At 52.3% G+C, this 26674-nt stretch overlaps 3 protein-coding genes across 14 annotated transcripts in view; all 3 read left to right on the top strand.

The window, feature by feature from the left end:
- SLX4 (SLX4 structure-specific endonuclease subunit) overlaps positions 1 to 11547 on the top strand; it is a 29087-nt gene extending 17540 nt beyond the window's left edge. For 8 of the 9 annotated variants that reach the window (XM_071444422.1, XM_071444420.1, XM_071444419.1 and 5 more), the window contains 6 exons: positions 2416 to 2562; positions 4105 to 4274; positions 5168 to 7626; positions 8468 to 8570; positions 8783 to 9196; positions 10196 to 11547. In XM_071444422.1, coding sequence (XP_071300523.1) covers positions 2416 to 2562; positions 4105 to 4274; positions 5168 to 7626; positions 8468 to 8570; positions 8783 to 9196; positions 10196 to 10559 — 3657 coding nt within the window. In that variant the 3' untranslated portion in view covers positions 10560 to 11547. Of the gene's footprint in view, positions 1 to 2415; positions 2563 to 4104; positions 4275 to 5167; positions 7627 to 8467; positions 8571 to 8782; positions 9197 to 9450; positions 9587 to 10195 lie in introns of all 9 variants that reach the window. The other variant, XM_071444421.1, reaches the window with a different exon arrangement.
- A 184-nt stretch (positions 11548 to 11731) lies between these two features.
- On the top strand, positions 11732 to 16778 carry LOC139598256 (zinc finger protein 154-like). Of its 2 annotated transcripts, none has more exons than XM_071444428.1 (3): positions 11732 to 12307; positions 13338 to 13446; positions 15912 to 16778. In XM_071444428.1, exons 2-3 carry the CDS (start codon positions 13359 to 13361, stop codon positions 16775 to 16777), a joined length of 954 nt encoding a protein of 317 aa, XP_071300529.1. In that variant the 5' UTR covers positions 11732 to 12307; positions 13338 to 13358; the 3' UTR covers position 16778. The 2 variants fall into 2 exon arrangements, with proteins under 2 accessions (XP_071300529.1, XP_071300528.1); XM_071444427.1 differs by lacking the exon at positions 11732 to 12307 and adding an exon at positions 12373 to 12714.
- A 160-nt stretch (positions 16779 to 16938) lies between these two features.
- Positions 16939 to 26587, top strand: HMOX2 (heme oxygenase 2). 3 transcript variants are annotated; one of them, XM_071444425.1, is made up of 6 exons: positions 16939 to 17084; positions 22129 to 22230; positions 23881 to 23998; positions 24230 to 24721; positions 25630 to 25750; positions 25831 to 26587. In XM_071444425.1, the coding sequence occupies exons 1-6, from the start codon at positions 17059 to 17061 to the stop codon at positions 25953 to 25955; spliced, it is 984 nt and encodes a 327-aa protein (XP_071300526.1). In that variant the 5' UTR covers positions 16939 to 17058; the 3' UTR covers positions 25956 to 26587. The 3 variants fall into 3 exon arrangements, with proteins under 3 accessions (XP_071300526.1, XP_071300524.1, XP_071300527.1); XM_071444423.1 differs by lacking the exon at positions 16939 to 17084 and adding an exon at positions 17091 to 17493; XM_071444426.1 differs by lacking the exon at positions 16939 to 17084 and adding an exon at positions 17573 to 17768.
- The last annotated feature ends 87 nt before the right edge of the window (positions 26588 to 26674 follow it).

Here is a 26674-nt window from a genome sequence, read left to right as displayed (position 1 = left end):
CTTGTCCTAAATCCTGGCATAAAGGCCTGGTAGATGATGGAATGTTGTGAGGGCCATGGAAGATGAGCAGATTTTGCTGCTAATTGAGCTTTTAAAGGGTTTGGTGTAGAAAACCCTCAGTTGTGGGAACACAGAGGATCTAGTTTGAAAATCTGTGTGTGCTCTATGGTGACTGAGTGAGAAACACAGCCTAGTAAGTCACAGATGATTTTTTTATGTGGTGTTCTGTAGATGTCATCTTGTCCCACATGCGCCAGGGGATGTGTAATTTTCCATGAATGTATAATCAGTTTTATTCAATTGAAGTTTATACAAAGTAAAACTAATTCATTTTCTTACCAAGGTCATCCACTTCATCTAATGAAACTTACTATCTTTTGTTTGATAATAACTAATCATGCCCTGAGAGGAAGTACATTTTGGTGCTGGATAAATTTTGGTGCTCTGACAACATACTTTCATATTGTGCTTAAAGGATTAAGATACTTCTAAAAGGAGACAATTCCTTGAGGTGAGAATTGCTATTAAACTTGAGGATCCCAGCTACTTGGTACAGAAACTCTAGATATTCTTTGGGAGTATTAAACAGATTTATCCTTAGCAGGAAAAGGCCTTGTTTTGTTTTTCCATTAAACCAGAGGCCTTTAGCAATACAGAAACTGTTCTCACACTGTTGTTGAAACTCAGTTGCTCCCAGCAAAGCAAGTATGGTCATTTTTTCAGTCTGTTTGTTTCCATTATAGTTTTCCTGAGTGAAGTGTTGTTGAAGAGCTGGATTGCCAGTGGGAGAGATTTGTGCTTTATATGAGCACAAACAGTGTAACCATGTAGAGGAAATGCACTCATTGCATTGGTATCATGTCCCTGTGCTGAAGACCCTTGGTCACATCAGTGGGGTCCAGTCTCAGTGGCCTCCTCAGCAGGAGAGAACGTTCTGGTGTGTTCCCCAGCACAGCTCATACCTGCTCAGAGCTGCCTTCTGGCCAGTTTCTTTGCCTTGTACAGAGAATGGAGCAGCCAGGAGGTTTCTGGCCTTGTTTAATTTCCCTGTTCTTGATTGATAATTTTAGCACCAGCAGGAAAGCTGTTCTGGGCTCACTGCCTGGAACGTCACATCTGGAGCCTGTGTTTGCTGGCAGCCCCAGAGCAGCCTCACAGGTATCCCACCTGCCAAAAAGAAGAAAACAAGAGGAGTCAGATTAGTTTCCAGACTGAGTTTCCTGCCTTCCCTTTGGAGATCAGTCCAGAGCACTGCCACAACATGCAGAATGTTCCCTAGCCCACCTCTGAAGGCTGGGAGAAGTGTTCTGGTGTGTGCTGCTAATTCCTGCTGGCTGGAGCAAGTTAAAGGTTGGCTCTCTACAGCCCATTGCTAATGTAGAAACCTGCTAAGAAAATGAAGAGCTGTGTTTTTCCAGGTGGAACTGCATGTCCTGCAGATGTTCCCTGGAATAAAACTTGCAGTAGGTTTGAAAAGCACAAGGTCAATGATTAGGGTGTTAACCATAAGCTGCTTTTCATGTGCAGTTAGGCAGTTTCTCCACCCAGCTGTGATCTGAGGGTGTTTCAAACTTCTCTGAAGCACTCCAGGGCCACCTCCAGAGCTGCAACACTAGGAGGGATCTGAGTCTTCAGGAGATTGCCTGGGAGCAGCTCCAGAGGAGCTGTCTTGTCATCCTTGCTGTCAATGGCAGCATACCCCAAGCCTGACCTTACTGTCACCATAACCAGCCACAGGTAACTCAGCCCTCCGCAGAATTCTAGCCAGGAGTTCTGGAATGGTAATAAAAGTTGTGTTTCTTTTTTAAAATGGAGTGGAATTTACAAAAGAGGTTTCAGTAGCATGCTCATAAACTCCTTTGAACTGGATGCTTACATCAGTTTTATTCTGTGGGGGCCCCTTGTTGCAGAGCTGCTCTTCTCAGCTGTCATTAACAGACAGTAAAAAGAGAGAAGAAATTCATTGCCCCTTCCTGAGTCATCCTCTTTCCTCTTATCCTGATTATAGTGAATTGAGTTCAAATCTGTTGAAGTGGAAGTTACAGTTTGCTAAAATTGTGGTGGGAGCAGTAGATCAAGAGGCCAGCTATAGGCTGTGGCTAGACCACAGAGGAAACGTGGGATGAGATCTGAGGGTGATAATGTGCTGTGACACAAGTACAGCAGAATACAACACAACTGCCCTTTCTCTGCAATGGGCAGGCTGTGGAAAAGTAGAGGAAAACAAAGCAGGAATGTTTGTTAGACCTGTCTGCTTGTCCTGTGGAAGACCTGAAGTTCATAAAGCTGATGATTGCCCTCAGGAGGCAGAGGTGGTGTGTCCAGGCTGGGCCCACGCTGGGTCACTCCCTTCTTATTTTTCTGGGAAAGTGTTTGACATCTAACACCTGTCTTTGTGTTCCTTCTGTGTCCTAGGCCTCTCTCGGGCTGCTGGCTCAAGATTTTGGTGCCATGGTCAACAACCCCCACCTGAGTGATGTGCAGTTCCAGGTGGACAGCGGGGACGTTCTCTACGCTCACCTGTTCGTGCTGTACGCGCGGTGCCCGGCGGCGGCTCAGGCTGTGAGTGCTGCTGCCATCCCTCCTGCTCCTGCTCCTGCTCAGGAGAGCCCAGACTGCCCCACCCCACAGGCAGCCAGTGCCCCAAGCCAGCACACAGCACTGCTGGCCTAATGGCAACTGCCTCAGGACCTGCAGTGCTGCTTCAGCTTAGGAAAGCAGAATAGATCCTGACAAGGTGGTGAAACTTTTGGCTACTTAATGCTGTCCAGGGAGGCTATGGGGAGTCAAGGATCCTTGCATTCCACCCATGAGCAATGAAGGATGTGGTGTTGTGAGGTTTTTAGGACGAGGTGAGAGATGAGAATTTGACTTTATGTTTTCAGAAGGTTGATTTATTATTTTATGACATTTTATTAAAAGAAATTATGTACTGTCACTATAGGACACAAAACAACACAAGCACACGCACTGCTGCTCTCAAATTGAAGAAAAGTGAACTTTATTTTCTGACTCTAACATTTATAGATTTCCAAAAGAGACAGTGGATTGGAGGGTGAAAGTGCCACCTCTCCAATGACACTGGACAAACTAACAGTCCATCAAATTTCTCTTCTTCTATAAAAGAATGCAAAACAATGAGTTATTTACAGAAAGTGTGTGAGAAAGTTTGCTACAAGAATGTAAACATCAGAAGGCTTAGAAAAATCTTAAAATATCAGGGTGACAATATACTAAAACTATACCAAAGAAAGAGAAAGGATATATCAGAAGGTTAAACAAGAATGATAATGAAAGTTTGTGACTGACTCCTCAGAGTCTGACACAGCTGATGGTGATTGGTCATTAATTAAAAACAATTCACGTGGAACTAATCAAAGATGTAACTGTTGGTAAACGGTCTCCAGACCACATTCCCAAACAATCAGGTTATTATTGTTCACATTTCTTTCTTGAGGCTTCTCAGCTTCTCAGGAGAAAAATCCCTAGCAAAGGGGTTTTTCAAAAAATATCATAATAACAGAAGGAACCTTTCAAAGTGCTTCCTGCCCTTGCATTTTTGTCCCTGTGCAAGCACAGACTGCCTTGTCCATCTTGGTGTGTCCTGCCTGTCACCCAGGCTGGGAAGTGTGAGCAGGGAATAGGAAGTTTCTGGGAAGTACTTTAAAATAATCTACACAGAGATTTTGTCAGTCTTGCTTTGGAGGTACCTGCACTGACTGTACTTTTTGCAAGGCTAGTGAGGGAGTTCTTATGCTCCCAGAGCCTGCTCCTGTGCAGCTTCCAAGTAAATTCAAAACAGACCAGATGAAGCTCATACAGAGAGTTGTAGATGGAAATTGGGCTGGGAAGTAATTTGATTGCAAAACTAAGTGGAGAACTCTAAGACCACCTTTTATATATGTGACTAAGGCAAGTAGTTAAACAAAGTTGACAGCCACAGAGTCAGGAAGGACATGGCCTCTTCCACAGGGAGCTCTGCATAACTGCCCCACCTTGGCCTCCTGGTCCCGGGGCTGGGCACGAGGGAAGGGATGGGAGCAAGGATGAATGCAGGTGTTGTGTTGCTTTGTCAGCAAACAGGCTGTGCTTTCCCTGCCCCAGGTGCACAGCGAGGGGCTGCTGGTGGAGGAGGACGGGGCGGCGCCGGCGCGCCGGGCGCTGCTCAGCGATGTGTCCGCCCAGGCCGTGGCTGCCTTCCTGCGCTACCTCTACGCTGCTGACACCGACTTCCCTGCTGGGCTGCGGCCCCAGCTGCAGGCCCTGGCTGCCAGGTGTGTACCCTGAGCATCTCTTGGAGCCCCTCAGGCCTTCAGCCACACAGAACCCAGTTTGAGATCTTCCGTTGCAGTTTTAGGGGCTTACAAATTCCATGGGCCTTTGCTACATCTTAAATGGAGCTTGCCTGTAAGGACACCCTGCCCTCAGTTAAAAAACTGTATGAGAGTTTCTGTGTTCAGTATATGCTCAGCAGATAGTGAATGTCTTCCAGTTTGAGATCTTCCATTGCAGTTTTAAGGCCTTACAAATTCTATGGGCCTTTGCTACATCTTAAATGGAGCTTGCCTGTAAAGACATCCTGCCCTCAGTTGAAAAACTGTGAGAGTTTCTGTATTCAGTATATGCTCAGCAGACTTGGGCTGAGTTTTGTCTCAGGATGTCTGTTGGCAGGGTTGTTGAAGATGATGAGCACAACTTCTGTTATGTGATTCTCACTTCATCTGAACAGCACTTGTAGAATGTATTGGATGCTCAGGCTTTGCTGTGTTGTGTCAGCCATGCTCTCAGTCGTGATCCTAGGCATGCACTAAGAGCTTGAAACAGGAGCAGTTGCTGAGATATGGGTGGACATGGTTGGGGTTTGCCAAATGTATATAGAGAGGTGCCCTGTCACTCAAAAAAGCCAGGAATTTAGCCCCAGCCATTCCATTGGACTTTCCCATTGCCAAGAGGATTTAGTGTAATCAGCCTCAAACACAGAAAAGGAAGAATGTGCCTGATACTTTCATATGAGTGACACCTGGAAAAGAGTATTTGGAATTTTAGGAGTAGACTGCAACTCAACATCCTCCTGTAAATTCCTTACAAAGCTCACAAAAGTGATCTGACAGCCAAATGGTGAAGAAATACTGGAGGAAATTCTAATGTTACTATTGTATCCCTGTAGGTTTGGTGTGAGGGAACTGATGGCAGAGTGTGAAAGCAGCACTGGAGAGAGCCCGGTGTCCTCCGGAGTGGATTCAGAAGATGATCTTATCTCTGTGAGGGATGATGAAGATTGTGAGGACAGAGCTGAGAACTTCCAAGACCTCTTGAAGTCAGTGTGGGTGGGTGAAGATGAGGAAGAAGTAGCTATGCTGAGCCCTGAGTGCCAGAAGGAGGATGACAGTGAGGTGGGAGAACAAGAGCTGGAGGAAATCTATGAGTTTGCTGCAACTCAGAGAAAGATGGCTCAGGGTGAAAGAGAGGTGAGCGAGGGAACAGACTGCAGCATCTGCAGTGACACTGAGGCAGTCCAAGGTACAAACCAGCAAACTGAGCAGGAAGAGGTGGAGAGACCTGAATCTGCCTCAGTAAGCAGCAGCCTCAAAGATCTGAGGGATGGCAACGGTGTGGAAAGATCTAAATGTGACTTGTCTGCACAAGAAGAGAAGATGCAGAATATAAATGGGTGCAAGAGCATGAATGATCCACAGACCTCTATTGTGCCTCAGCACAGTGAACCTCAGAAATGGGATGGAACTTCCCATGGTGCTAATGAAGGAGGGGCTCTTGGGGGATGTGAGGATGTGAAGGATTCCAGGTCACCTCAGGTCTCACATGACAAGGCAGATCACTGTGAAGAGCACATTCCTGGTTTTCAGGGTGATACTGGTATAAATGACAGCTATGAACATTTATTTTCTGCCTCTCAGGGGTATCACTGTGAACCTTCCCCGGTGAAAGAAGTTACCAAAGAATCAGTAAAGTTCCCTAGTGAAAAACATGTTGGTCTTAATGATTCACTTGTGTTCAGCAAGTCACAAAAAGACTTCTCTCCATGTAAGAATGGATTTTGTAGGAGTCCAACTCCCCAGCCTTATGTGTCCCTTTTTCCTGCTCTTGGCTCTTCACCTGCATCCCCAAAATCAGAGAGAAAGTTTGCCAGGGAACATGTGTCAACACCAAAGCAAAACAAAAAGGAAAAATCATTCCCATCTTATGAAATAGAGTCCCAGAAAGCCAAGGAGCTGGGTGCTGCATCAAAAAATGAGATCACAGTTTCTCCAGCAGAGCTTCCTCACAGTGAATCCAACAAGCACACACATGTCCCAGTGTTGTCATCACCAGGCAGGACTCAGGATGCTGCAGCTCAGGGGATCAAGGAGGGTGATGTTATTGTTTTATCTTCTTCTGATGATGAAATGGAGTTACAAGAAGGCAAGAAGTTGCCAGAGTCTGACTCTGCTCTGAAGGAAATGGAAGTCCCTGGGCACCTGAAGTGTACAGACACGGAACAAGGTCCTGAGATAGCAGAACCTGACCATAACTCATCAGTCCCTGGAGCAGAGCAGGGATCAGCCCAGGTCTCATGTGGCAATACAGACACTGTGTGTGTAAGTGGTGATGTAAAGGTGTCCCTTGAATTTCCTCTCAGCAGACAAACAGGTGCTTGTACAGAGATCAAACAGAGTCCAAACCCAAGCCCTGGGAAGAGGCTCAGTAATGAAATGTCTCCAGGCACAGACAGCTCCTGGCTTGTGCCAGGAACACCAGTTCTGAGCAAAAGCAGAAGCTTCTCAACACAGACTCTGGTCACAAGTATTAATTCTTTAAAGGGTCCAGGATCTAAACTCAGCACAAAGAACTTAGCAGCAGGTAATAGTAACCATGAAATGGCTGGAAATGTACTAAAAGTTCATGAAACAACACTGTCAGACAAACGTTTGCCTATGGAGGACTTGGCCAGTGGAAGGAGCCTACCCAGCAGCCCAGCAGCAGAATCCTCTTCCAAGAACCCCCTTCCAGTTTCTCCAGTAGCTCCAGTTCTCCTCTCCCCTGGCCACACCAACAGGGAAGGCAAATGTGCCAATATCTCAGGTTTACCCACACTGGTGCCTCCATGCCAGGAGCAGCCACAGGAAGATAAAATCAACATCAGTGTGGTTGAGCTGGAGGACAGTGACAGGGAAGTAAGTCTGCCTTCCCTGGGCAGCAGTGTCCTGCTGTGTGAGGAGCCCCCAATCCCTGTTGATGACTGCTGGCACGTTGGGTATCTGTCCCCAGCCAGAGGTGACAACCATGACTCTGGCCAGGTCAGCCCTGCAAAGAGCAGCATGGCCAGCAGCCCCAGCCCTGGCTCTTGGCAGGAGCAGGGGGAGAGCCCAGCCCAGGTGCAGGGCATTCAGGGCAGCACCCCTGTCCAAGGAAGTCCTGCTGGCAGGAGAGCAGCCTTACCCTGCCCTGAGAAGAGCCCTATTGAGCCATGCTCATCAGTGGGCAGCAGAGCCAGTTACCTGGACTCCAAAATCTGGGATGACTGGAATGGGGAAGAGAAGGAAGATGAACTTCCAGAGATTCTTCCTCTGTCTCAGAGGTTGGCAGCTGCAGCAGGGGCCGGTGGGACAGATCCTGTCAAGACTCCTGGTGAGAGCTTGTATTGATACTGGATTTATTGGGCTAGGTTAAACTGCTTTTATTTTAGTGATTATCTTACCTGTGATGCACTTGACACACTGAAAGGGTCTTTGGGCTTTCTGATGCAAAGCAGTTGGCAGGGCCAGGCTAAATGTGGGATTCCTGGAGTGTTTCATTGTCACCAGTCCTTTGGTAGTGGCAGTACTCCTTGCAGAAGCTGTGGGTTCATGGATAGAAAAAAAACAACAAAAGCAGAATAAAACACAGGCCTGCTTGCCTGTGTTTTGATGTAACTGATGTTGTAGTATGTAATTAAATAATTATGCCACACTAAATGGTTAGTTTAAGGGGTGATTAGAACATGATGTGTGAGACTGGCTGTGCTTCACAATATCAGTAAACTGGAATCATTAAATCAGTATCTAACTCCAGACCCCAGTAGCTTGATTTGCTCAATTTTTTTATGCATCAAGACTCGGTTAGGAAATTTTCTTCCTGGGAGAAGGACCAGTGCACAGAATTCAGTAAACATGGTTTTAACTGCTTTCTAAATGTTGCCTGTTCTAACAAAGCCCTGAATGGCCTCATTTTCAGATGTGACATATGTCCCAGTTTAAACTGTTTTCTGATATAAAGTCAGTGAAAACCAAGTATCCCGATTAAGGGGGGTAAAAAAAGTGCTGACTATTCTATCCAATATGAATCTGAGTAATAACTAAAGCAGCTTATAAGGAAGTATTAAACAATTATTAGATAATAATGGATTTATACCACTAAGAGGAGAAGTTACCAGCCATTTTTAAGTCCTTTCTGTACTGATTCTCATCACAGTAATTTCATTCTGCTGCAGAACCTTCCTGTCAGGAGAACAACAGGTCCCCCAGCACTCCAGTGACACCCATGCCAGCTTATTCCATCATGGAGACCCCGCAGCTGAAGAAGGAGCTGAGCAGGTGAGCATTACCTCCCCCAGCATGGCTCTTTACAAGAGGTCCCTGCTGGCAGGCAGTGGGAAAGAAGGGGAGCCCTGGTGAAGCTCCAGCCAGGGCTTTCTGAGGTCACATCACACTTTTCCAGCTGCACTTCCTGGCCTGAGCCTCTTGCTGAGCTGTGACAATGGAAGGTGCTGTGTTACTGTAACCTAAACTGCCACCTTCTCTCTCAGATTCGGTGTCCGTGCTCTCCCAAAGCGCCAGATGGTGATGAAGCTGAAGGAGATATTCCAGTACACTCATCAGGATGGGGACTCTGACTTTGAGGATGAAATCTCCTATTCCCAGCCCCTGCCCCAGAAGTCCCCGAGGCAGCCCAAGGCAGGCCGGGCTGTGAGCAGGAACCGCGCCGGTGCCCCGAGGGCTGGGGGCAAGAGAAAGCAGCTTGCCAAGGCTGATGGTGCATCCCATGGAACAGGCTGTGCCATACCCAAGGACAGAACTGAAGTGACACATCACCCAGAAGGAGCCAAAGAGCAGGAAAGGCCATCTGTGTCCCTGGCAGCTGATGGTGAGGAGCTCCCGGCATCCCAGGAGTCGGCACGTTCTTCGCTGGATGGAAGCGACATCTCCTTTGGTTCACAGAGGTGAGGCAGAGAAATCCTACACAAAACACTCAGGAGTGCAGGACAGAGATGAGGTAGGAATGAGGCAAACAGAGGTGACTGTCCCTGTGGCCTGTAGTTGCCCTGCCACCTCCTTGAGTGTGTCACCTGGAGGTCAGCACACTCCTACAAAAGAAACAGGCTTTGGATTTTCAGTCTAATTCCCACTGAGCTATTCTCAGAACATAAAGGGCTGCTTATGAGCAAGGCCCAAATCTGATATGCCTGGTCTGCAGGTCAGTGACATGGAGCACTCCATGCTGCCTGAGAACCTGCAAGCTGGAGTTGGGAGAGGACAGCACAGCACCCCTTGGCAGAGCCTGCCGGGAGGGAAGGGCCAGGAGCCAGAAATTCCATACAGCTCTGGGCTGGGTGAGTTGGACCAGCGCTGTCCTGGCTGGGATGGGAAGTTTGCAGAAGCCCTGCCATGTTCTGCCTCATTCATTTTGTGGGTGCTGGTAGTGCAGGGTCTGTGATCCCATAGAGGGAAGTTATAGGGCTTCACCATCAGGCATTTGGGGAGCTGTGACCATGGTCACAAGGGTTTTCAGGATGAAGAAGAGACGAGAATGTTGACTCCATGATCAGAAGGCTTGATTTATTATTTTATGATATATGTTACATTAAGACTATACTAAAAAGAAATAGAAAGGAAAAGGTTTCTTCAGAAGCTAGCTAAGCTAAGAATAGAAAAGAATGAATAACAAAGATCTGTGTCTCAGACAGAGAGCAAGAGTCAGCTCTGCCATGAGTGGTCAGTAAATCCAAACATCCACAGGAGACCAATCACAGGTCTACCTGTTGCATTCCACAGCAGCAGATAACCATTGGTTACTCTTGGTTGCTGAAACTGCAGCTTCTCTCAAAGAAAAATCTTAAGAAAGGATTTTTCATGAAAGATGTCTGCAACAGGGAGCTCTGGTCCTGTCCTTGTTGAGCTGTTCTTTCCTTCACCTCTGGTCTGTTTTGTCCTGCTTTTAGTTCCTTTGTGAATGGATTTGAAACCTGTGCTTTTACATCTGAGGAGGAGGAGGAAGAGGAGTTTCCAGCATCTCAAGCAGCAGCTCGGGAAGAGGAGAAGCTGGAGGCAGTCAGGTGCTACATCCGCTCAAACACAGCCCTGTACAACAGGATTCTGTTCTACGAGCCCATCGAGCTGGCTGATCTGCACACAGAGCTCAAACAGAATGGCATTAAAATCTCCAAGGCAAAGCTGCTGGACTTCCTGGATTCTCAGTGCATCACAACCACCATGGCCAGAGCCCGGAAAGAGCAGGTGCAGAAAAGGAAGGAGAGCAGGAAACAGAGGAGGAGACACCGAGTGAAGCCCGCCCCTACTCGCTGAAACTCCTGCACGTGGATTGCTGCCGAGCTGGAGAGCCCCGTTCCTTCCCAGCTGGTGCTCCGGCAGCCGGCGGTGGGTGGAGCACTGCTGCTCCTGGTGGCCGGACCCCAGGTGACATCCTGGAGAGCTCCCATTGCCACCCTCTGCTCCGATTGCACAAATGCCCCGTGGCTGCCCTGCCTTCAGCACACAGCTCACCTGCAACCTCTTTTCACCCAGTTTGACTCTTGTGCCTTTTCTTTCCGTTTTTCCAATAGATCTTAGGTCCCCCAACTTTTCTTTGCGCTGGTGCTTCCCTCAGTGCCAGAACCTGTTCCCTGGATTTGGGCTGAGAAATGCTTCACCCTTCACATTCCAGGATTCAATCCACTCTGTCAAGTGCTGCCTGTTTACACTCCTGTGACTTCCATCTTCACTTCTTCAGCATAGTTTGCACTGCTGATTTTTAAGGCAGGGAATGCTGTGGAAATACATAAAAGGCTTTTTTTTTCTTGCTTCACTTGGCAATCTCTACTAAAACTCCTAAATATGTGTTTCTGAAATGGCTGCAGAACAGGGCAGGGGTTTGTTCTGTTTGCTTTGTGACACCTCCCACAAGTGCCCCTGATACCCCATGTCATGGGAAAGCCCCCAGCAGAGATGTCTTTAAGAAAACTTTAAGCAGTTTTGAGCACTGGAACTCTTCAGCACTTCTCACAGCTTGAACTAAACCCACCACCTGGATTAGTCCCATTGCCAAACTGGACTGGTCCCAGTTGTAAAGTGTCTGGGACTCCGAGAGAAGTCTTGGACCCTAAATTGTTGTATTTTATATATTGACCTTCATAACAACTTCTGATTCTGTCTGTTCTGGCAGTTCTGAGTGTGCAAAGGCTCACTGAAGAACAGGGCAGATTTCTAGATGTCTTTGTATATGTTGGACATATTTTTTTTTAATACAGAATTTGATTTTGATTTATATTATATACAATAAACAATTTAAATCCCGTCCATTCTCATATGGAACAGTAAACAAACACAGGATTGTATAGAAAACTTGAACTTTATTGAACTAGACTACTCTTCCCATCTTCAGCTAGGGGATGAGAACATGACTGGGAAGCCTATGCCTAAAAGACCTAAACTTGAACTCTGAAAACTTCAACTGGTGGTGAAGATGACTTGGGGCAACCTATTTTGCTAATGACAAAGGGGTTCCTAACACCTGTGGGCAGGAATGTCCCAGTACCCAGGCTCAGCTGGGCCAACAGATCCACACTTACAGTGCCAGTGTTTCTATATGGAAGGGATAAATCAGAGAGCAATCCTTCCTGCTGGTTTGCTTTCCATATCGTTCCAGTATAAAATTTCTTCTGGAGGATTTTATGTCAGATGTCTAATGGAACACAAAGGGGCTGGGAGAGGTGATGCAGCCTTTGGCAGAACCATCCCTGTGATTACCCAGGGAAGATGTGGACTCCAAATCCCTGCAAACGTTCAAGGCTGAGCTGGACAGGGCTTGGAGCAACCTGGGATAGTGGAAAGTGTCCCTGCCCATGGCATGGGGTCAGACGGGATGGGTTTTAAGGTCCCGTCCAACCCAAACCGTGTGTGATTGCTAAGAATTCAGATTCATGCCCAAGATCAGCACAATCTCACTGCTCCCTTCACAACACTTTCCAGACTTGGGCAGCTCCAGACTTGGGCAGCTCCAGCCCCTGAGAGTGCCCAGATTGGACACCGATGTCCTGGAAGGACATGGAGCCCAGGTACGGATCTCCAGAGTTCTGCTCTGGTGTCATCTGGAAATGTTCTTCCCTCAGAAGGCGCTGGCTGCCATCGCTGTCTGGTTCCTTGAGCCTCTGCACTGGAGGCTCCGTGTTCCCCGGGGCGGGCATTCCCTTCCCGCCTGAAGCCGGGCTGAGGGAAACCCCGGGCGGCCGTGGCGGCTCGGCCGGCACACGGGGAAAGGCTCGGGACGGAGCGGGCAGCAGGTGACGGGTCCCGAGCCCTCAGGGGGGCCAAGCCCGCCGCCACCTCAGCCCTGTCACCACCTCAGCCCCGCCGCCGCCATCCCGGGCCCTTTCCCAGCCCGCGGGGCCGCCATTGGCCACCGTTGGCCGTCACGTGACCGCGCCTCAGCGGCCGCGGAGCCGCCGAGCGCAGCCGAGCGCGGGTGAGGGACCGGGACGGGGACACGGCGGGGCTGGATCGGGGACAGCTCCGGGACCGGGACACGGCGGGGTTGGATCGGGGACAGCTCCGGGACCGGGACACGGCGGGGCTGGATCGGGGACAGCTGAGAGACCGGGACCGGGACACGGCGGGGCTGGATCGGGGACAGCTCCGGGACCGGGACACGGCGGGGCTGGATCGGGGACAGCTCAGGGACCGGGACCGGGACACGGCGGGGCTGGATCGGGGACAGCTCAGGGACCGGGACCGGGACACGGCGGGGCTGGATCGGGGACAGCTCAGGGACCGGGACCGGGACACGGCGGGGCTGGATCGGGGACAGCTCCGGGACCGGGACAGCTGCGGGAGCGGGACGAGGACACGGCGGGACCCGGACACGGCGGGGCTGAGACCGGGGACATCACAGGGTTGGGACGGGACCCTCGGTGGGACCAGGACCGGACACCCTCACCTGGGCGTCCCCCGCGTTCCCTCCCCGGCCCCCCCAGCCCCGCGGGTCCGCAGCGGTTCCGGGGCTCTGCTGCATCCCCGCAGAGCCAGCCCCTGCTCGGCCGGGTGAATCCCGGCCCGTCTGACCGGCCCCCTATCTTACCCCCGGAGCAGATCCCCTGAAAGCAGCTGGAGATGATCTCCCACATGGATCAGAAGGAGGAACTGTGGTTCTCCCGCCTCTGCGCCTACCGAGGGAAGTCCGAGAGCAGCCCTTGTGCAGGTAAGGGGATGGTACAGCCATACAATCACTGAGGTTGGGAAAAACTCACTAAGATCGTGGAGTCTGACCATTAACCCAGCACATCTGTGAACCTGTTGGTGAGAAAAACTGCTCCAGGATTCCCATACCCTACCAGCATGCATAGGATTGGTGATACCAGGATGGACCACTGTCCTCCCACTGGTCCCTAGCAGCAGCCAGTGCTGGGTCCCACAGAAGGCACAGGCAGTGCCTGGTGTGTTCCTGGATGCTCTCCCAGGCCCTGGCACTCTGTGACTCCAGAAACTACTGAAGCAGACATGCAATGTCTCAGTATCTCACAGCTCTCTCTGTATTTTCTTGCTGTCTGAAGTTGTGCATGTTTTATCATCCGTGACAGCTTGCAGCCAGTAGTTCCACAGCCTATTCAGCTGCTTTCTGAGTTGCTGCCTTCTTTAGTTTGCTTTGAAGCTGCCTTCTAATAGCTCACTTCATGTCAGTTGTTCTTAACTCAGAGCAGATGGTGCAGGAGGGATCCCCACCCACTCCATGGGCCACTTGTGGTTTCATAGTCCTCTGCAATACCCCTGTCAGCTGCACCCTTTATCCCCAATGCAGAAGCTGTTCTGTGCCTTTTATTATTCATGTCATGCTCTGTATCTCCCTCAGCTCTACTGGAATTTCTCTGAAATGGAGGATCCATCCCTGCCCTTGCACACAGTCAGGCTGTGGGGTTTAAGCTGCAAGGGCACAATTACATTCTCTTTATTCTCTGATTTTCCCTGAAAATCATGAACATTTGATGAGCTGTTTTGTCTGCCTGGGAGCTGCAGTTTTTGTCCACCTGCTCCAAGGGGCTATTCCAGAATGATGTCAAGAACATCCTAGGCCCATCCATGAAGGAGCCCTCTATAGCAGCTCCTGGTATAGAGGCTGTTCCCCTCTGCACTTCTCTGTTTACCTGCAGTGCATGTCCTCTGTCATTCCCCTGTCACCTGGTTGGGCAGCATCAGCAGGCTCTGACACAGTTCATAGTCAGCCTTTGTGTCTGAATAGCAGAATCATAAACACCTCCCCTTTGCCTTCCTCCCCACCTCATGAAGGTCATTCATCCCACAGCAGCTGAGTTTCCTTACCAGGTTTGGTGAAGGGTGAATGTCTTTGAGAATGCCTTTGAACTCCAGAGCTTCCTTCTGCTAGAATTGGTGCCATCTCTGAAGAACTCAAGGTGGATTCTCTTGAGAAAGAGATCCAAGGGTACATTTAAGGTTTTTTCCCAATGTCTGCACTTACTCTGCTTGCCTGGAGCTTGGCTCAGATTGTAGCACTGGCACTCTTGGGCGCATCAGAGGCTTGAGATCAACCCAAATTGCATGGGCTGAGGAAGAACCACACTCTCCCTTGCTTGCTTATTAATTTTTTTGCCAGTTCAGCCTTATACTTCCAGTATGAATTCCTGAGCATTGTGAACTTATTCTCCTCTCACCTAAAACACTTCCAGTGAGGTTCTGTCATCGTGATTTTGATCAAACCCTTTACAGGCACCATCAAACATCAAACCCTTTACAGTTGCTCCACAGAGCAACTTCCCAAGCTCCACTGTCTGCTCAGTAAGTCTGACCCACAGGGCAAGGGCTCCAGGCTGGGCTGCCAGCAATGTCCTTATCCTGTCTCTGGATGTCCCTCTTCTCTTTTCCTCCAGATCCCACCTGGATGGAGTAGCTGCAGACACATGGCTGTCAAAATTCCAGTTTCCGTTGCTCTCATGGAACAATTTGAAGGAAAACTATATCAAGTGTCAGTGCCACACCAAGCTACTGTAAAAGGCATCTCAGGAGTCACTGTGAAATCACACTGTGGTGTTTTCTTACACTGCCCAGAAAGAGGAAGATCAGATGTGATCTTAGATCATCTGGGCTGTAATTCTGGACTCTCCTTTCTTAGTTCTGCAGTGCCTCTCCTGCTCCAAGACAGCACTTTCTCATCCCAGTTCTGTGTGCTCTCCCATGCATCCATGGGAGCACAAAGTTGCCTTTCTTCTGCCTCTGTCTGGCATAAGCCATGTTTGAGGTGTCTGATTTCATCCCTTAGGGCCTCTGCAGCACCAGCAGCAGCAGATCAGGGATGCTGCCTTTGTTCTGCTGAGTAGGACAGTTCTTTGTGGCACTTCCATGACTCTCAATTCAGCTTTTAATAACTTTTCAGACATCCTAGAAGAGCAGCCATCCTTCCCATTCAAGCACTAAACTTTTACCTCTACTATGCCAATAATTTCAGTGGATTCAGGTTCTGTCAGAGCACACAGGGCTGTTCCTCGGGTTTGTTCCTGTGAACACACTGAGAAATCCACTGGGTAGTTTGAAGGGAAGTATCAGACCTTTCTGTAAGAGTCAATCTGGTGAATCTTTAGAATTTGATCCCTCTTGATGTCCCCTCTTTAAAGTTTCCTGTCTGTGACTTCTATCTAGATTCTCATTTTATTGCAGCTGAAGATGGGATTGTGAGCAAAAAAGAGAAGAATCCCCACCAAGGCATCCCTGGGCCAGCAGAGCTGGAGGTTTCACTCTCAGGTCCCTCCAAGGAGAACAATTCCCAGAGTCCTGCACAGGACCCAGTCATCCCATGGAGCTCAGGAAGGGCTCAGAGGCCTCTGGAGAAGAGGCAAAGCCGAGTGATGCTGCGTGGGAAAAGTTTCAGGAAGCTGCCAGATGTCATCCAGCAGAGAAATTCCTCTGTGGGGAGGCCGATGATATGTGGGGACTGCGGGAAGAGCTTCCGTGTGAGTTCCAACCTCGTCCAGCACCGGAGGATCCACACTGGAGAGAAACTCTTCCCGTGCACCGAGTGTGGGGAGCGTTTCCGGCAGCTCTCCCATCTGACCCAGCACCAGAGGATGCACTCGGGGCAGAGACCCTGCGAGTGCTCCGAGTGCGGCAACAAGAGCTTCAGCGTCAGCTCCAAGCTGCTCCGCCACCAGGGCACGCACAGCGGGGAGAAGCCCTTCGGGTGTGCCGAGTGCGGGAAGAGCTTCAGCCAGAGCTCCGAGCTCACCAAGCACCAGCGGCTGCACACCGGGGAGAAGCCGTACAAGTGCTCCGAGTGCGCGAAGAGCTTCACCGTGAGTTCGGCTCTCATCCAGCACCGCCGCCTCCACACGGGCGAGCGCCCCTTCGAGTGCTCCGAGTGCGGGAAGAGCTTCCTGCACCGGCGGGTGCACAGCGGGGAGCGGCCGTACGCCTGTACCGACTGCGGGCACAGCTTCGGGCAGAGCGCCCGCCTCAGCCAGCACCGCCGCACCCACAACGGGGACCGGCCCCACCACTGTACCGACTGCGGGAGGGGCTTCGCGTGAGCTCCGCGCTCCTGCGGCACCGGCACCTCCACAGCGCCGGGCAGCCCTAGGCTCGGATCCCCCCGGTCCCGGTGTCTCCGTTCGCTCCACTGACTGCCTGCTCACGGAGCAGAAGGCTCTTTGTTTGATGAGAACGAGTCCTAAAGGAGAGAAATGCAAATGGGGGAGAGCCAGTGCGAGGAGCTCCTCTCTGGAGAGGAGCGGGGACCCGGCAGGGGCAGTCGGTGGTGTTCGGAGGGAAAACTCTTGGGAGAGAAAGGACGTGCTTTGAAAAGGCTGGAATGTGCTTCGTGTATTTCAGAGGAAGGTAAATGACTCTGTGCCCACATGTGGACAATTAATAGACTGAAGCACACTGACCATCTTAGAGCCTGCAACACTCGCTCAAGAAAAGCTCCTGATGTGTGTTCAGAGGCGCTGAGCTCCCTCACACAGCCCACGGTTTGGAGCCGCAGCCCAAAGAAGCCCAAGGCCTGGTGCCCTGGGGCCGTGCGCTGGCTATCCCTATGTCCCCGCGGCCCTGCAGGGGCTGTGGGACGGCAGCTGCGCTGGGTGCCGTTGCTGCAGCCGCCAATAAAGCCGCCGGTACCGCAGCGCTGCCGCCGTTCCCTTCTTGGCCGCCCTTTCCGTTTGCCGGGACGCGGCGCCACTTGCGCATGCGTGCATTTGCTCTCCAGCCGCCCTTCAGGGGCGGGGCCTTGGGCGGGGCCGTCCAGGTGAGCGTGGGGGCGGGGTCAGGGCCACCACGTGACTCCCCGCCTACCTCCCACCCATCGGCGGCTTCTGCGCGTGCGCAGTTCCGCGCCCCGCCCGCCTCCGGAGCGGGGGGGGTCCTCGCGCGGCGCCTCGGCCGCCTTCGCCAATCGCGGGCGCGTGCCGTGCGCGGCTCCTGATTGGCCGCGCGGAGCCCCCCGGGGCCATAAAGCCGGGCCGGCGGCGCGGGGCCTTTGTCTGTCCCTGCCGGGACCCGAGGGCGGCGGCAGCAGCAGCGGTGAGTGCGCGGTGCGTCCCCATGGCAACGCGGCCGGGCCCGCGGGCTGAGCCCTCCCCGGGGCTCATACGGCCCCGGGCCGGCCCCTTCCCCCGGGGCTCACTCGGCGGAGCTCTGCCCGCTCCCGGCGGCGGGTGGGCCGGGAAGCCCCCCGGGCCTCCTCAGCGCCGTGCTTCCGCGCCGCTGTCCGCCGGGGCCCGCGGCTGGCGCGGCCGACGTGACCGTCCTGACGCGGCCGGGCCACTCGGGCCCACAGCTCCCTCCCGCGAACCGTGTGCCCGGGCGGGGCCGGGCCGTCCGCAGCCCTCCCTGCTCCTGCCGTGTGTCCCCAGGAGCGAGCGAGCGCCTGCCCAGCGGCCGGCGGCGTGTGCCAGCCCCGGGCCCTCAGAGCCCCGCCGTGACTCTGCACGGCCGCTCGGGAGCGGGAGCTGGGGGATCGGAGCCCTGCGCTGCCCGTGGCCATGGGGCCGCTTAGCTTTCCTCGGCCCCGCAGCGCTCAGAGAAGCGCTTGGAGAGCGAAGGCCTCCTGCTATTCCTCCTTTTCCATTATTGGCCATTGTCCTGTTCAGGCCTCAGCACCCACACACAGCACTGCAGTGCACATAGCAGCCCCAAGTGCCTGTCACTGGCCCTGCTTGGCTGTCCCGGGCACAGCTGGCAGCCGACATGACCGACATGACCGCTAGGGCAGGCACTGGCTGGCTCTCTGCTCAACAAAGGCTGTTTGGTATAACTGTGTGTGTCTGATACAATGTTTTCTTTCTCAGCCCATATCCAGCCCTGACTTATCCCTTGTCTGTTCCTATAGCCAGGGTGAGAAAATAATGATGGGCTGACACAAGTGCCACCACCACAGGGCAGCACTGGACAAGGTCTTTGAGGTCACCAGGAGCTTCCTTTGATCAGTTTGTTGAGGTGCTGAGCTGCAGCTCTAGAAGACAAAAGTAGCGTTTGTGTGGGCATTGCTAGAAGTATCTGGGACTTGAATTTAGGCTAAATTTAGGCTGTGTCCAGGTGAAATCTTCAATTTACCTGGGATCAGATAATGTGGTAATTCAGTCTATGAGGTTCCATTTCCAGCGGCAGCCAGTGCCAAATCCCTCACCAGAAGGAGATGGAGATGACAATCTCTCCTGCTGGGATTGCCAGGTAACCTCTGGGACGATTCTTCAAGCCTCTAGGCCTGGGGTTCTGAGGTTTATTTCCACTGCAAGGTCCAACCACACTGAGCTCTGTGTGTGGGGAAATGCCTTGAAGCTGCATGCAAATTCAACAGCAGATATGAACTCTGTACTGCCTGTGAGTTACCAAACTTCTCCCAGAGTGCCCAAGCAAATCTGGGACTTCCAGTGCTCTTTCCCTGCAGCAGCAGTGTCTTCTTCCTTCAAAAGGCTTGGGATTCTTTGGATTAAATGTTTTCCTACCCTGAGAAGAACAGTTGTGCATCTGGGGTGTGCAGCTTGGTGAGGAGATGTGTGTGGGGACAAACTGTACTCATCTAGATGAGGTGGAGGTGTTTTCTCAGGGGGTTTGAACATTGTCATTAGGAAAGAAACGTTTGGAATGCTGGGGTGTCCTGTACCAAACCTCCTCCCCACTCTCCAGCCCTGCTATCCCAATGGTGGCTGCTGGATTGCTCCAGGCAGGCTGTGTCTGGGCACTGGAAGGTGCCCTGAACATCAGCCAGGTCCTGGATGAGCAGAGCTCCCTGCAGCAAATGAAATGGCATTCCAGCCTCTGCAGAGGAGGTGGCACTGCCTGAGCCTCCTCCTTGGCCTGTGGGATGTGCCCCCTTTCAGAGAAACCAGGGCTGTGACCACAAAGTGGGGCTTGCAGTTGCCAGTTTTTGAGTAAAGGCACCAGTGTGTGGAGGTGTGAGAGCCAGTGAGGGCCTTTCCTGCCAGCTCTCAGTGCCCCAGCACAGGGGAGGATGGGCTCTGTGCTGACTTGTCCTGTTGGGATGTGTCTGTGCTAGAGACTGTATCAGGAGAAAGCTCAGCTTCCACATTTTCCTGCACGAGTTCTGCCCTCACCTGGGGCTACAGGGACTGGTGTAGGCACTGCCATGGAGATTAACTTGTGAGCCTGAACCCTGCAAAACATGCCAGGGGAAACACGAGTCTGACAATGCACCAAGGCCTTCAGTGACTTTGGACATGGTACCCCCTGCTCCCAGCAGCAGCCTGTGCTCCTGGGACAGTGACTCCCCATGCCCATGAGCTGTGCTTCTGCAGCAGCAGTGACAGGGCTGGGGGGAGGCTGCTGAGCCCCCCTGGGTGCCCTGTGTGAACAGGAGAGTGCTCAGGCTGTGCCACTGGAGGCTCTGGTGAGTGTGATGATCTCAGGGCCATCTTTGGGGAACCTTGAGCCATGGCTGCTGTTAACCACTGATTTTGAGGCCTGGCCTGGTGTGTTCCTTTGGGCTGGATTTGCTGTCAGCCTTCAGGCTTCTCCCAAGGGATGAGTGTGGCTCAGGTGCTCTGTAGCTCTGCTCTCAGCAGTGCCTGTTTCAGGCATGTGGAGACAGCACACCTCCCCTCTAGGACTCTGGCTTTCTGGGAATAAAAGATAAATTGGAACTAGTTTGTCTAGTTTCATTTTGGAATCTGCATCTCCTGGGAAGGTCCTGGGCTGCCATGAGCAGGGCAGGCAGGGTGTCACAGAGCTGGTGACATTGGCAGGTGACAAATGCACTGTTCCTCCTGTGCCCAGGCTCCTGGCTGAGCTCAGCTGGCTCGTTTGCCTTTGTGCTTTGTTTCCCCTGCCCACAGTGGGCATTTCCCACTCTGAAGCTGGGTGAGGAGTGAGGGTGGGTCCCTGGCTTGAGCTGCCTGGTGAGTGATCACAGACACAGCACCTGGGCTGGTTTCTGGCCTGACTTTTATCCTGGGCTGGGGAGGGGGGGTGACACTAGGGCTGCCATCCCTTGTGACCCTGAATGACTTCTGTCCCAGCCCTGGGCTCCTGGCATCCCAAAACAATCCCCTTGGTCAGCCTTCCCCTGGGGAAGCCTCTCTCCCAGGAAAGGATTCTGTGATCACAGGGGAGCCTTGGGCTGCACCTGAGGATGGGGCTCAGCCCTGGCTCCTGGTTGGAGTGTGAAGGGCACTGAGAAACAGGGCTGTGAAACAGGGCTGAAGGCTTTGTTGGCCTCTTTCACAATCCTTTCCTTGGTGTTCTTGTCCAAGTCCAGAGCATTCATTCTTGCTCTGTAAAGCTGCTTGAACTGCTGTGAAACAGGGCTTAGAAATCTGGGGTGAGGAACTGGAGAGCAATTAATTTCTAACTGGTGTGCTCGTGTGAGCTGCTGTGCCAGTGCTGAGCAGCTGCTTGTTGGCTCTGCCAGTCCCCTGCTGGGGCTGAGCAGGGAATCCATGGGTGCAGCCCAGCAAGGGGGGCTGAACTGAAGTGGGGAGCACGAGGATGGTTCCCTTGGTGAGTGTTTTCTCATCAGCTCCTTGCTCCTCTCCAAGGCTGCCTGGAAGCTGCTGGTGCTGTTGCTCTGCACAAAGCTGATTACAGCTCCATTTTATAAATGAGGGGCCTGGATTTCTGTGCCCAGCCAATGTAATCCAGGTGTGTCGTGTTCCTGCTCCTGGCTAAAGCTTGTGCATCCTGTTACATCCAAGGAGATTTTATTTCCTTTTGCAAATGAGGAGGAGGAACCCAGTTAGTTATGGGATTTGAAGTGAATTCTGCCAGGCAGGAGAGGAGGGTGTGAGTGGGAGCAGGAGCTGTCTGCAGCTCACTCTGCTTGGAGAGTGGCCCACGAAAGGCAGAGCAGTGAAATCTGCCCCTGCTTTGGAAGTTCCTCTTCCCCTATTCTGTCACAGGGAATGTTCTTGTTTCCCCTGGGAGCTGCCTGACTTCAGAGCTCAGCTGGCCTAATTCACCACTGCTTTCTCCAGGGAAGCTTTGTACTTGCACATGAGGCTTGTTCTTCCTCTTGAGTGAAGGGGAGAGGGGCTTCCCTTTCCAGTTACTCTGCTCAGTGTGACACTGGGGGAAATGTTTGGTAGCAGCAGGGGAAGGCAGCCTGCTCACAGGTCCAGTGCAGGTTGCCACCAGAGAGCTCTCATCTTCAGCCAGGAGCCATCCTGAAGGGGGAAATGGAGTGCAGGCTGCTGTGTTCAATGCTTTGTGAACTGGGTGTCAGTGCTGAGGTTCACCTGAACTGAACAGGCAAATCTGCATCCTTGGAAGTGCCTGGTGGGAGGTGGAAACAGCCAGAGGCTGCTGCTCACTGCCCTGCCTGGTGGGGCTGCTCAGAGAACTCCTGGTTGGACTGTTCAGCATTTCACACCCATCCCTTTGCTAAGGCAGCTTCCCCTGACAGCCCCTCTCTGCTTTTGCTTTTCAGACTGATCCCAGCAGTGGCCACAATGCCATCAGCCCAGGAGAGCCCAGAGGGGGGAGAGGAGGACATTTTGCACTATGAGGAAATAGAAGATGATGCTGTCAGGTGAGTTCTGACACACAATGGCACAGGCACAGCCTTGGGCAAGGCAAGAGATCTTCCAGGTAAAGGAGTGATCCCTCTCATCTGAAGAAGTGGGGGACCACAATAGGTGATTAATTAAATACATGTGCTATGACATCTTTAATCAAACTGTACTGTAAGGGTGGAAGGGATGGGAAAGAGGGACCTGGCAGGGCTGACAACAAACACTTGACTGTGAAAGTCACATTTCAGAAACACTCTTGACTGTTTGGCAGCTGTGTTTGTGTCTTCCTGGCCAAGGGGAGCCAGTTTTCCATGGCTTGCTGGGCAGGCTTCTTGTTTTGAAAACTGACTCTAGAGGTGAACTCTGCTCTGGTGAGCTCTTGCCTTTGCCGAATACCCAGGCCTAGGCAAGGACATTTTCTAGGAGGTTACTTTAAAAAACAAATTCACACACATGTTCTAAAAGCCAAGGCTTCAGACTTGGAAAACAGGAAGGGTGACTAGGGTGCTTTCTAGAAGATTTAGACAGGCTGGTTGATTTCTTTGACTTGACAGGCTCAGCTTCATGAGAAGTGAGTGTTTGCTGGCTCTGCTGGCACACTCAGTGGGTCTGGAGTGTTCAGAGCCTCTCTCAGAGCTAACATGAGTGTGCTAGCTGGAGCAAAGTAGTGATAAAACTGTGGGGTGCACTTTGGCAAGATTTGAGTGTGTGTTGATACTGTACCAGTGTCCTGATGCTGTACCTGAAGGTGGCTGGAGCCAGAGGGGGGCTGGGCTCTCCTCCCAGGGAACCCCCGACAGAATGAGAGGACACAGCCTTGAGCTGCACCAGGGGAAGTTTGAGGTGGACATCAGGAAAAAAATTCTTCACTGAAAGAGTGATTGGGCACTGGAATTGTCTGCCCAGGGAGGTGCTGGGGTCTCTGTCCCTGGATGTGTTTAAGAACAGCCTGGACGTGGCACTCAGTGCTGTGGTTCAGGTGATGAGGAGGTGTTAGGTCATAGGTTGGACTTGATGATCTCAAAGGTCTTTTTCAGGCCAGTTCATTCTGTGATTCTGTGTCCAGGTAGGTGCAGTGCCTGGGGCCTAAAATCATAGATTTTAATGTTTTGGGTCTTTTTTAAAACAAGACACCATGTGGAAAATTGAAAAACCAGTGTAATGCAGGAGAAATAAACTTTTTAAGGGTGTTTTTGCCCTGCTTTGGCATTCAGCTCTCATCTCTTCACCAACAGTTGATATCCAAGTTGGGAAAGCTGGGGGGCCTACCTGAGCCTTTTCTGTTCTCCAGCAGAAGGTACCAGCAAGGCCCCCATGGCCCTTTAGCCTGCCCTGATGCTCCCCATAAGCTCAAGGCTTCCTTGTGTGGTGTTGCTGGGCTCACATGGATGAGAAGCAGAAGTTAAGGTGCAGGGATCAGCAGGTCCTTGGCAGTTGCTTCAGCATCCTGGGCCAGAGCCCCTGGTAGCCCCCCTGGAGGGGCAGCTGTGGTTGGCACAGGGGCTGCTTCCTCCAGCAGGTGCCAGCTCAGCCTGCGGGGCGGCCTGAGGGTCCCACCTTGTACCTTCTCCAAACTGGGATGGTGGATGGTGGGGGATCCCTCCAGACACAGCAGGGACAAACCGTGTGAGGCTGTGGGGTGGAAGGAGCTCTGTGTTTGCCTGCAGCCCCATGGACCTTTCGGAGCTGCTGAAGGAGGGGACGAAGGAATCGCACGACCGCGCCGAGAACACTCAGTTTGTCAAGGACTTCCTCAAGGGCCGCATCAAGAAGGAGCTCTTCAAGGTGGGTGTGGCTCTGCTCCCCAGCTCTTTGGTGCAGACTCCAAGGCAGAGCCCCACAGCGCTGGGGGTGCTGTGGTGGTGGTGGGCAGAGCAGAGCCTTGGCTCCTTCAAGCAGTGCCTGCCTGGTACAGGCTCTCCAGGCTGGTTCTGTGCCAGGCCTGGGGTTTGCTCTTGAGATGAATTCTGCCCATCTAGTGAGCAGCTTCTCACATGAGCTGTGTTCTGTCTGTAGCTGGCCACCGTGGCCCTTTACTTCACCTACTCTGCTCTGGAAGAGGAGATGGATCACAACAAGGACAACCCCCTCTTTGCTCCTCTGTATTTCCCTGTGGAGCTCCACCGGAGAGAAGCTTTGGCCAAAGACCTCAAATATTTTTATGGGGAAGACTGGAAAGAAAAGATCCAGTGTTCAGAGGCAACTCAGCAGTATGTGGACAGAATCCATCATGTGGGACAACACGAGCCAGAGCTGCTGGTGGCTCATGCTTACACACGCTACATGGGGGACCTCTCAGGTGGCCAGGTGCTGAAGAAGGTAGCCCAGAGGGCCCTGAAGTTGCCCAGTACTGAGGAAGGGATCCAGTTCTACGTGTTTGACAACATTTCCAACGCACAGCAGTTCAAGCAGCTTTACAGAGCAAGAATGAATGCTCTGGACTTGGACAAGAACACCAAGGAAAGGATTGTGGAAGAGGCCAACAAAGCCTTCAGATTTAACATGCAGGTACTAAACAAAGCCCTTGATCTGTATGTGTAGGTGCTGCAGCTTTTAGGTCTGGCCCAGGTTAATTCAGTCACACCACTCACCCAGTCAGTGTGAGTGAGACCACCACAGCCCCTCCTTGAGGGGTTGGGGTTCTAGCTGAACTAGTTTTCTCTAGCTTCAGGCAGGAATTCCTCCCATGCTCCACCACCACAGCCAAATGCTTTGATTAAGACAAAATTAATGATTTGAAGATTCCCACAAGCTGTGTGGCTGTGAATCAGTGAGGGGAGCAGAGCTCTTGTGCCAAGACAGCCTCAAACAGTTTGAGTGTGCTGCACCACCCTGGTGACAATTCATCTCCTGTCTCAGGTCTGACTTGTTGCCCATGGTCAGAAATGTCTGGAGCTTCCTGTCCCTCCCATAGCATTTGCCTCTCATCAAACCTGACTGAGCTGCTGCTTGCCCCAGGGGATGAACACAGATTTAGCTACTGGATGGAAGTTTTAATCTTGTGCTTGTAGCAGGTCAGTGTGATTTAAACTGGCCAGAAACATGGTGAGGTGTGGTTGGCTCCTTTGTCAGGATCCTTATGGAATCCCATGGCAGTGAGAGAGGCTGCCTGAGCACTGCAGGAGCTGGGATCCTCCAGGGCTCTGCAGCAGGGAGGGGAGAGCCTGTTGCCCCACACTCCCACCCACAGCAGGGTGGTGCTGCCTCGCTCCTGGCTCTGACTGAATGCTCTTGGGACAGGCTGTGCCTTCCTGGAGCTGCAGCGTGTGCCAGGTGTCACCCCAGCTGTGCAGTGGGTGCCCAAAAAGGCAGCTGGGGACGGGGAAGCAGGAGTGGTGCTCCCCAGATGACTGCAGGGATCTGGCTGAGAGCTGCCTGGCTCTGCCTGCTCACGTGCTCACTGTGGCCACTTGCAGGTGTTTGATGAGCTGGACAAGGTGGGCAGGTCGCTGGGAGAAGAAGCCCAAGATGGAGGCGTTCCAGTCCACGATGGAAAGGGAGACATCCGCAAGTGCCCGTACTATGCAGACAAACTGGGTAGGTGGTGCCAACGCGGGGGCTGCCGTGGCTGTGTGGCACAGAGGGACAGTGCTAACGGTGCTTTCTGTGTCCTGCAGGCACAGCAAGCCCCAGCTGCCCCTTCCATGCTGCTGTGGGCCTGGCCAGGCAGCCCCTGGTGCAGCTGGTGCTGGCAGCCTGCATGGCCGTGGCAGCAGGAGCTGCAGCCTGGTACATCCTGTGACGGGCACAGTTGGGTGTGGCTCTGCCTGGGGGCAAGGGCAGAGATGGGCCCTGCCTGCTTTCCAACCCTTCCCTTGCTGCTGGTGAGTTGGCTGCAGAGTGGAGTAAGGAAATAAACAGGAATCCTGAGGGACTGTCCAAGCCTCCTTGCACACCTCTTTAGCTGAATATTGCACAGGACTCGTCAGTGCCAGGGGGTGAGGACTCCACTGCAGCACTGCCCTGCCCAGGCTGGGCTTTTTAAGGCTAGAGATGTCCTGTCCTGTCCTGGCAAAGGCTTCACATGCTTGGCTTTTTATCTCCATCCCTGAAGCAGTGTCTGGAGGGGGTTTCCTGCCCTGGGTTGCATCTGCAGAATGTGTCATCAGCCTTTCAAACAACGAGCACTTGCTTTCCTACCCTGAGAAGCTGAGGCTGTGCCATGGGGCTGTTAGCTCAGAGAAGTCTCCTGTTTGGTGCAATGTCTGAGGAACCAAGTCTGACTCCTGTTGGAAGGAGCTCCCTGGGGATGGGGGCAGGACCATGGTGGGGTATGGAGGTGACAGATCTGTACTGTGCAACTTCGGGGTTGAGGGTTGGTTGTTGGTTATTTCTCCTGAAGCCTTGACTGGAATAAAAAGTTGCAATGCCGTAGCTGGAGGAAGTCAAAAGCACATCATTGTGAGAATGGAGAGGCTGGGGACTGAGGGGGGGAAAGGGAGTGCAGTCCCACCCTGTTTC

Source organism: Agelaius tricolor, unplaced genomic scaffold (genome assembly GCF_023055355.1).
Source record: "Agelaius tricolor isolate 1412-34295 unplaced genomic scaffold, bAgeTri1.0.p SCAF_19, whole genome shotgun sequence".
NCBI lineage: Eukaryota > Metazoa > Chordata > Aves > Passeriformes > Icteridae > Agelaius > Agelaius tricolor.
The sequence above is the reverse complement of the archived record's forward strand: the minus strand, read 5'-3'. Positions and strand labels throughout refer to the sequence as shown.